Raw genomic sequence first — 10462 nt, 5'->3', positions numbered from 1 at the left:
CTTGGCTCTGCTCTGCAACTTTCCTCTCGGGTAACTTGTTCCTATTCTTCGACGAAGCCTCGAAAGATTTCTTTCGTAGTCTGCGAAATTTGTTCTGCAAAGAGCTCCTCGCTTTGAGAGCGTCTTCGATGTGAATTCTTGCGTCTCGTATCGCTTCGCCTCGAGATCTCACGTATCAGCCCACCCTCGATACGCGTCTGGAAAAGTTGGTTTCGGTTTCTTGCAGACAGCTGTTCGAATCGATTCAGCCATGCGCTGCGCAATTATTGTAACGCAGTTCTTGTCCCGCTGTTTGGAACCGCGAACCACGAGGGATTCCTTCTTCAAGAACGAATTTGTAACGAACCCTAGACTATGCTAATTTACTTATCTGCACGAGGCTGGCTGAGTGACTCGTAAAGAGGTTGAAGGCCTGCCATGAATTTCTAGCATGTAAAATATCTATGATTCTCTTTTCATTACACCCTTAGAGGGGTAGTAAACGTCATCGGGCTAATGAGTCCAAAATTCATTTAATAGGAGCTGCAGGTACTGAGTACATTACGTCTCTGTGAATGAAGGTAGAAACGTCAGGGTATTTCAGAGGTAGCCTCGTATTGCGTCTAGTCGTCTTTTCGAGCTAAAGGATTGCCACGTCAATGGAACGTTAACATTAAAAGCGGGAACGTGATAAATCTGTTCTTTCAGCTCGGCGAATATTACAGTTCTTTGATCATATTAAAGGTGAAAGTAACTCGGCAAAAGAAGTTTAAGCTTCTGTATGAAATTCGTTATTAGATAGACGCTACCTCCGAGAGCAAGAGATTACACGCGATTGAATAAAATGTAGTAAAATTAATACGAGCGATTACAGCGATAACAAACAATAGGTAATAAAAGCGGGTAAATTCTGGGGAATGATCAATACGGTAGATATGGTTTCTCGAAGCACATGAAGTGAGAAACGTTGCTTCGAATTTCATTTAACGCGCGGATGGATTACCCCTGCCTTCGACGCGAATGGAAACTAAATCCCGAAAGTCGGATGGCCAGACTGTAGCGCACCTCGGTGGAAAACGACCGTAAAAAAGCAAAAGAACATTTGTCGTTGATAAATGACCCGTGAAAGAGAAACGGTGGCGTAGGAGGGAAGGAATTAAAGCAAAAGCCAATTGTTCCAAACTTCGACACAATTGACGATTAAACTGCAAAGAAAAGCGATATGAATGCAATTTTACGCAACGGAGCGAAACTAGAGGTACAATCCGCTGAAAAATAGCGTGTCATACGGTTGTCAACCACTAGGATTTATTTCCACATATCTTCGCAGGTGATTTTCATAAATTCTCGCGCTAAAACTCTATTCGACATTCACGGTCCTCGCGCTATTAACGAAAAGTGCGAAATTTGTAGCGTTCGCACGTAACGATTACCACTTAGATGTTCTAACGTTAGTTCCTCGTTATTACACTAACCTCCCTGGTAATAATTGCTCCGTTACTCGTTGCATTATTCACGAATGCTTTCTCAAAGGATAACGAGCTACGAAATTGCGTAAGATACAACCCCTATGTAATCTCCGTTTTCAGCGTTCTGTTTTACGTCCTTCTAGGTAGAAAAATTTGACCAGATTAACAATGGGATGAAATCAGAACGTAGATTTCTTCTTCCCAAATATGTTTTTTCCTATTGATTAACAATTCAGAACGATGTAGGTCCAAATAGCGTTCGAGTTGAAATCGCTCTGAAATTCTCATGGAAATGAAGCACTAATGTCATGCTATTTTATGTAGGTATGTACAGCAAGTTCGTGTTCCATCGTATCGGAACAATTACGCGACTCCAATTCGATATAGCCTCGGGTATCAGTTGTTGGAGCAGGAGGGGAATTGTAGGAGCCTCTGGCGAGTTTCGTAAGAACACAGTGAGAGTATAGAAGAGGAGCGATTTACTAGCAGGCGGGGTTTGACTTTACCCCTGACCTCGGGTCACACCAATAAATCCTTGGAACAACGCGCTTCTTTTCCTGGTGGCATCGCGGCGCCTCGACGACATCTATCACTCTACCAGCCATTCAATGTCCTCGTTTAATGTTGAATCTATCACATCAATCTGATTAAAAAATGCTCGGCCAATTTGAGAGTAAAAGGTTGATAGTAAACACCAGCCAGACTGGATTGAATTACTTCATTGTACTAACGAATCATTTCGTCCACATAACTGAAAGTAAACTCTCAAGCGTTCGATCATGCGGGAGAAATAAATGAAATTTTCTCCTTTGGGGACTGTAATTACTTCAACAAGTCCGTCAACCTGGAAACTGGAATGCAACGTTTCACAAATGAAACCAATACCGCCGAGAACTCCTTTCCAAAGCATCGAAAATTCCACACAGGGCGAAAGCTCGTTGTTTGACGAAGGCAGAAACGAACGATCCAAAATTACTTCGTTGGTTCGTGAAAAAGAAATGTCTACTTTCGGTTGTAGCTAGAGAAGTTCCGTGAGCGATCAAATGCTTCCAAGCTGCGTCTTATGTATGCATGCGGCCCATTCATAAAGCGAACCAGGTGCATATCGACGTGGACTCGATCGAACTCACGGTTAAACCGTGCACCTCGACGCCACTTCCTCTGTTCCAGAGTCACTTGCCAGAAAAATTACAGACAATGGCAGCTCGCCACTGTTGGCGTCTTCGATTAGACGATATTTGAAAGAGTATCAGCGAAGAGTCGAACGTGACTTGACATCGACGTAGGCTATTCATCGTCGACACCGTTATCCTGGGCTTACTTTTGGTCCAGCCGAGAAGGCTTTCAAGAAACCATTTATCATGAGTATAACTTCCGCTGAAGAATCTAAGGTTCCGTGAAGGTATTGAGTACTTCGAGGCTCGCGTTTTTTCTCGTTCAGTAGGAAGATAATGCGCTAAGTTTGAGAAGGAAAATTCCAATCTCAAGAATTTGAGTATTTTGGTGACGTTAGTCTGAGATTTCAGCTGAATATTGAAAGGAATTCTTTAGGCTAAGAATACCTGAGGGCCCATGAAAATGTGTGATAAATTGATCGGATAATTCGTGCAGGAAATGGCTTGCATATGTACCTACTATCAACAATGAATAAATTGTTGTATTTATCGATCACGAGTTCGCTTTCATGCAAACGTGAAAGGGAGCCAGTTTTCAATAGGAATAGAAATTGAACGCCTACTGAACCATAATCCTAAAAAAAGAAATCCACAGCTTTTTGACTCTACAAGTTCTCGAAGTCAATCGTGGAAGCTAATAAATGTGCTAATTGGTGAAATATTCATCGAACGCGTGAAAAAACGATGACTCGCTTCTCTGGGATATCAAGTTCGACATCTCGTTCAACCTAAAACGAGGTCAGTACACGGAGTGTTCTCGCTGAATATAAGATTAGATTTCTGTCTAGAGGCAAAAAGGTGGTTCGAAGAACTCGAAATTGTAGCCCACAGCTAAAACACACCACCATTTCGGGCGATCAAAGAGACAAAGGATCGCGTTGAAGATTAAATTCCTTAAACGTCGGCGAATTTGGACCAAAAGGCACCGATTCGACGTAAACAATTGTAAGTAGAATAACACGCTTATAGTACGGCAGTGCAGCTTTGGCATTATCGGATTATTGGATATTCCAGCCTGTTGGCTGCGTGCTCTTGGCACGTCTCATTGACACTAATTATGTGACTCGTAGGCTTATGTACCTATAGCTTATATTTTGTCAGCGTCCTTTGATACTGCTACAAAGCCCAAGAGAGTATAAAAAGGAAGAACAGACTGGCGACAGGGAAAGCTTCAAACGAAAAGTTTACATGGGAGCTGCGTTCACGTTTCTATCGAGTCCCCTCTATCAGAAGTGTCTTACTTTCAAGACTGTTCTTTCTATAGAAAGTTTAGGCGAAATACCACAGAAGCAGGTTCATCGTTCGAAATAAAGTTACGCAGGCGGCAGCGTATTTCACTGAAGATACGATGCATCCTCGCTCTCAGGCCTGGGTGACGCGATAAGACGAAAAATGTGGAAATTCTATCGCTAACGGCGAATGGAGCAGCTCCTCGCGAAAAGGGAAATAAACGTCTGAAGAAATTTGTTTCGCTCGATCGCACGGGGATGAAGCATCGCTGGTTGGAACGGAACCCCTGCTGCGCATAGTTGCATTAAAGATACCGTTTCCGCTGGAACGCGTGGAATTCAGGCGGACAGTTCGCCGAGGGTATTATTTATCGCGCGAAATGTCGCGTTATGTGTGGGCATTACTTGCGCTCGAGGTAGCGAAATTGAATTTTATCGCGCACACTCGGAGATCCTGCAATAATTTCGAGCTCTCGAGGGTCGTGCGTACGTCGACGGAAGCAGGGGCTCGACGACGCGTCGCGACGCGCCAAACGAATGGAATTTTGAACGATTACACACGCGTCTGTGCATGGCTCGTCTGTCCTTCGACGTCTGTCGACGTACGGTCGCGAACCACTTGCGTAGCGCGTAACACGAGTCCAGGGAATCGGTATCTTGTCTGGTTCGAGTCATCCTGCGGGAAGTTAGCTGCGGTAGGCGGACGATTTTCGCAGTAAGCACGAGAGGGAGGAAAAAAACAGAGGGCAGGGGTCGAAGAAGGGTTCGTCAGAGGCGAAAGAAGGGGCCTGCGGTCGCGGTTTGGCCGCAGGCCGATGGAGGCGTTGCAGAGATTTCGGTCGGTGCACCGATGGGTCCGTTCCATTAGGATGTCTAGCCTCGTGCAGCGAATCGCGAGGGATCGATCGTCCCTCGGTTGATCGTAGGCAGTCAGAGGTTCGAGCAGGCGGATTTTTCCTCGTGGTTCAGCAGAGGCTCGTGCACGTTCGCGAGACGCGAGCCAGGCTTCCAAGCAGCGGCTTTTCATTCATGAATCCTCACCGTTGTCGAGAAACGATCCCTGACAAAACGCGAACCAGTGACGTCATAGCGTCGCGGCGCCTGGCGTCAGACTGGCTCGACGATGGCATTACGTGCCAGTGCGTTGCTACTGATCCGCGCACGCGCTACCCACCGCTCCAGCCGGAGAATTCTCGATCGTTTTCTCTCTCTTTACTCTCGATTTCTCGTTCCCCTCTCTCTCTCTCCATCTCTCTGACTGTCCCATCTACCCTCTCTCGCTTCTCTCTACCCTCACCAGTGGCACCCCCGTACTGCACACCCTGTGCCTTGCGCGTCCTCTCTTCCTATCCCAGATATCACCCTGCTCTTTGCTTTCGCTCCTCTAGCCGCGACCCTCTATCAAGACACCTATCCATCGGTTTTTCCCATAATTGCATACTTGAAGCGTTCAGAACGAGGTGATTTTAATCATTCATTTCTTCAGTTTAGGGTGGGCTTCGGTAGATAAGAACGTGCAAGATAGAAATTAGTACTTGAACTTACGAGAAAACTGGTTTATTAAATAGAATTAATCCAGATTTGATTCTTCATTCCAATTTCGCGTTCTGCCTCACTTTACTGGTCTTGAAGGTTGTTGCATCCTTTCGTGGCTTATATCGATGCTTCTTCTGTTGCGCCCTCGCATCTTTTCATGTTTACGCTTCTTCTCGCAGAGTCACGTTCGCCCAGTAATAAATACCGTCGTCCATCTTTCTTCCCGTCCGCCCTATTTCTCTCACTGCCACCAGATAAACATATGTACGTTTCCGTGTTTTCCAAAGAATGAATACCGTCCCGATGAAATTACGAACCGTGCCAAGAACAAAAAGCACGGCTTGAATTAATAGAAGCAGGGACCGAGAGAAATCCTCCTTGTCGGGATGAAAAATCGTCTGGGACGCGTTTGAATCTTTCGCCATCAGACACTTCCCATTCTCTCGACTTTTCTCCTTCTATCATCGAGTGACCGTTCCCCCCTCGCGGGACTGATTTCGAAACTGTTGTCTCGGTCGATTCCTTTGCCCTCTGGTTGCCCCACATCGTGAACTCTAATTTAATTTTATGCCCGCTGCTGTTATTCTCGCCGCTATCACTTGGGGTAGCGAAGCGTAGCCATAATGGTTAATAAATCAACAGGAAACGCCCTGGTTTTTCTCCCTTCTTATTTACACGTAAGTTAAACGCTAGACGGTTTCCCTCCACTGGCGTCGAATTGTCACCGTCATTTTGTAAATGACTCGCGCTCCTCGTCCTTTCATAAAACCGAATCACCCTCTGGCTTTAAACTCGCGACTCTCCATTATCGAATGAAACGGAATGGGACTTGAAGCGAGTCGGTACCTTCCTCGTTTATCGCAGTAATCGAATAGTTGTTGCTATCATTGGCTCGATTCTTTCTTCCATTAATGCTGACCACGTTATCCAATTTATCGTACTCAGGGGCGAGTTGAAGGGGGATGGAAATAGCAGTATGACACAGGCGCCGCTATCAAAAGTTTCTCGCGTACTAGGGACACTGTTATTTGTACACAAATTTCCCCCAAGTTCAAGTCGATCCCGGGCCCTGATTTATGATTGCACCCGTCGCGCAATAAATACGATCTGTCCAATGACATCAAACGAATGATTTATTCGTCTGCCGCACTGCCTTCGAAGCCGAGATCCTGGCCCAGTTCGTTTTTCGTGCGCCATTCTCAATGGATTTTCGCTGTTCGTCGCTGGGATTCTGATGAGAGTGAATTTGCTCGCATTGAAGTGGGAACAGTCGTTTCATCACGATTGAGGAAGCGGCGATTCACGGAAATTGAAGCGGCCGTAATTTATTTGGGATACCTATTGTATAAAATTAAACATGGTAATAGTAAGCTAATGAAGTGTGTGCTTAATTGCAATGGTAATTTAAACTGCATTAGGCGTTTCTTCAATTAATTGCAGTAAAACGGTTCTACGAGAAACCAGTAGTATAAGTCAATACTGTGTCAGACTCCAGTTCTTCAGGTTTTGACGGAATCCTGAAACATCTGAAATGGTAATCATTACTTTTTTTACTCTCCCTCGATTCTTCGTATTTTCCCCTCTAATAGCACCAGGAGGTATAGAATCATTTCGACCTCCAGGTCTTCAACGACCCTACGTAAATTAAGGTTGCTAGGGCAACTGACAATAAACAATATTCCCGACAGCATACGCGAGTACGCATATTCTGAGATCATTAATAGTAACAGGTGATTGCATGTTAGCTTAATGCTCGTACGTTCGAAACGTACCGATTATTTGCCTACGTAGTTCCGCACCCTTAGACTCCCGATGTTTTTCTAGGAAATCGGTTCCCCTGTTTACGTACTACCGCGTATGAGTCACGTGTATTTTCGAAACGCGCAAAATCCCTTGCGTGGACTGGTCGTCGTCCAACCACAAGCCGCAAAACCTCCAATGCTCTACTAATCTGTGTGAATTATCCGGCGTAAAAATGGGGCATAAACATTTGAAGATAATACCGCTGTCTGGACGATTAACTGAAAAATACGTCCAAAGACGGTGACCTGGGATCACTTTTCTCGAACCGCAGCGGAATTATATTTCAGCACGCTGGTATATTCAAAATTATCGGATTACTTTTGCCAGGATGAGAGCTCTCACGGAAACTTGATACCCCTAGTTTATCTCGTCGCGAATTTCCGAAGTTCGTCACGCTGCGCGTGGTTGAAGTGGATTCCGGTAGTGAAACTGGGAACGATTTGATTTAGCCTCGTGCTCTTTTATCGGCGCCCTCACGGAGTGCAGACCATCTTGAAAGTAATAAGAAAAGTGCTTGATACCGAATAAACGTGCGGAAAAGGCAGAAACAAGGTCAGGCGGGCGCAAACAGGGAAGCGAAGTCAGCAGTCTGGCAATGGCCCCGATAGGATGCCGACAACTTTCCCCCGAAAACAGGTCTCCTCGATGCGCCGCTAATAAAAGTACTCGATAGAACGAGTAATGCAGAGAGGGCGACGAAATTAGTAGCCACTTGACTGATGATAGCTCTAGACGTCGTATAGAGAAAAGAATGTTAAGCTGAAGTTATGGAAGCCTCTTGCAGAATTTACGATAGTACTCTAAAGACACGAATACATCAGAGTTCGCGAAGTGATCGCGAACAATAAGGTCATTCAATTTTCTAGAAATTGTTTGCTCGCGTATCTGTTCACATAGTGTTTTTAGTGCTCTTGGAAAAATCGAGTAAAGGTGGTAAAAAGTTTGTGAACTGTTTGTAGACATTGTTTGCGAACAGTATTCGTGCATTGTTCGTTGGTGTATATGCAGCTGAATGGAACTGAGCTTAATGGAACGAGTAAGAGTTGACTTTGCAGATTTAACAAAGCTGGTCTTAATGTAGCCAAGCTACCTTTGTTAATTTTATAAAAGCCCATAACAGATCCTACAAAAACCTAGCATGCTTAAATCTCCTTGAGACTTAGGATACTCTTGCAAGATATGTATGACCATTTTCTGTCATGTAGTGAAACACATTAGTTTCTGGCAAGGGATCTCCTTTGGTAGATTCAACCAGTGGAAAACTGACGAAATATCGTCGCGCGACAGGAATTCCGGGGCGCACGCATAAATTAACTATTATCCTGAGATAAAGTCATCGCGAGGTCCTCGTTAGAAGTTCCTCCACGGGATCTACTTTACAACATTCTCCACCGTGTGAGCGATTTAATACTTTGTCTCATAAACAGACACTTAAGACGAAACGAGGTAATTTCTGGAGTCGTCTGGACGAAGGGAGAACGATAAGGGTAGCTGCTTTGATCGAGGATGCTTTGCTATACTTCTTGATTTACAATCTCAGTGTGGAGAGATAAAGCACTGTTTATTTAGAATCTAAATAGTGAAAATTGATTTCAACGTCGAGGGGAGTGGTTAACTTAACTTCGAGGGACGAGTCGCAAAGTAATTATTTAACGTGACTTCTAATTACATATTGACACTGAAACAGAGGTATGTAGCTCTAAAGCGAGTCGATTCGCAGACGAGCAGGGATGATCGAGGAAGGCTACGCCTTTCGTCGACATATTTAAGCTTGTATCTCACAGTTACACTGCAGTCATACGTTCTTCTCGAGCACGGATGAAGAGTCCTCGAAGCGCTCTGTAAACGACGTTGGCCTCGCAGCAAACAGCCAGCTGTAGCGAGTTTTCAACGATGCGTCGGATGGAAATCCTGAGAATAGCGCGAATCACTGTTGAGTAACGAGGTAATACTTCTTTCCCTCTTAATCCCACTCGGCTCTTCAACAGTTGACGAACGAAATTGGGTTGGAACAGCGTCGCTACTAGAAAGATGTATCGTCGTGAAAGTTTGACAGCGCTTCAAGTTGGGGTAACAAGCTTGGGATGCAATTATCGAATAACACTTGCAAAATATAGTAGCGAAGTTTCAGAACGTTTCTTCTAGCAGATCAGCGGCGAAACAGCGGACGCAGGCATTGGTTATCTCTCGTGTCTGTCGGTGGAAGATAAGCTCGAGGAGTTACGCCACTTTTGAACGTCGATAAAGTGACGGTAAGCAGCATTGTGCTGGTTCACTGACGCTCTGAGTAAACCCCTAAATTTCTCTTGCAATCATTTAACGCCGTAACGTGGCGTTAACGTTAAGGAATAACAAACCCATTGCTTAAAGCTGTACATTAAACAGTTTAGAAGGCTGTGAAATAAATTTTCTAAAGGAGTATTTGTTCGAGACCATTACGTTAACAAGTATCACTGTTTAAAATGTAACCAGCTTCCCACTAACGTTTCCAACGACCGATATATCAAAGAAAAGACATTTATGCTATGAATCGAGAAATATGCGCACGACATTTCGATAATCAGATTTCGGTGAAAATATTGCGCTGAATCAATTCGTTCTCATTCCCCCGCGGGAATACATGTCCCATGAACCACAATTTCAGTGGTTTAATGTTCAAAAATTGGCGGTCGGTAAAGCTAGATCGACTCGATTCACGCTGTTCACTAATGCCGTGATCGTTGGACGTGAGGCGACAAAGGGGAAGAATAATGACATCTTAAGAAAGAATTCAGGAGGAGCAATCGTCGCTAAGAGGAGCGAGAGACAGTGCAAGTATTCATCCAGGCCCGGGGTGGTTTCCTCGCGACCGACGGCGAAGCCACCCTGTATCGACCCAGCACCGCTCACCCAAACAGCAACCCCCACCATAGATGACCCTGTCTACTTGCAGTCCATGCCACGCAGCCTAAAAATTCCCCCACGATGCACCGTCTCTTATGCCCCTTCCTTTCTGCCGCCTAAACTTCGCAGCCTGACATGTCCCCGACTCGAGAACTTGAATGAAAAAGCTGAACTTCTTGAAGACGTATCGCGAAACTTTTATCGCTGGGAGCGAACCGATGTTCACGGGCTGCAGCATCGACCGATCCAAGCATGACTTTGGGTCGGCTTCGCCCGTCTCAGATGTTGACTGCGCGTGAGAGGGGTGATTTTAGGGAAGGATCAACAGAACGTATGTTGAGTGCACTAAGTGTGGGGTAAGGTAGAGACGAAAGGCAGCGCCGCCTGG

The 10462-nt window shown here is 45.2% G+C and overlaps 1 protein-coding gene across 1 annotated transcript; it reads right to left on the bottom strand.

Annotated features, from left to right (window-relative positions):
- Nucleotides 1-5: 5 nt before the first annotated feature.
- Nucleotides 6-5119, bottom strand: LOC143188374 (uncharacterized). The gene is made up of 3 exons (XM_076392584.1): nucleotides 5027-5119; nucleotides 4894-4953; nucleotides 6-197 (listed from the first exon to the last, which is right to left on the bottom strand). The coding sequence occupies exons 1-3, from the start codon at nucleotides 5117-5119 to the stop codon at nucleotides 42-44; spliced, it is 309 nt and encodes a 102-aa protein (XP_076248699.1). The 3' UTR covers nucleotides 6-41.
- Nucleotides 5120-10462: the final 5343 nt, after the last annotated feature.

This window comes from Calliopsis andreniformis, chromosome 2, assembly GCF_051401765.1.
Source record: "Calliopsis andreniformis isolate RMS-2024a chromosome 2, iyCalAndr_principal, whole genome shotgun sequence".
Taxonomy (NCBI): Eukaryota; Metazoa; Arthropoda; class Insecta; order Hymenoptera; family Andrenidae; genus Calliopsis; species Calliopsis andreniformis.
This window is presented reverse-complemented; position numbering and strand designations above follow the sequence as displayed.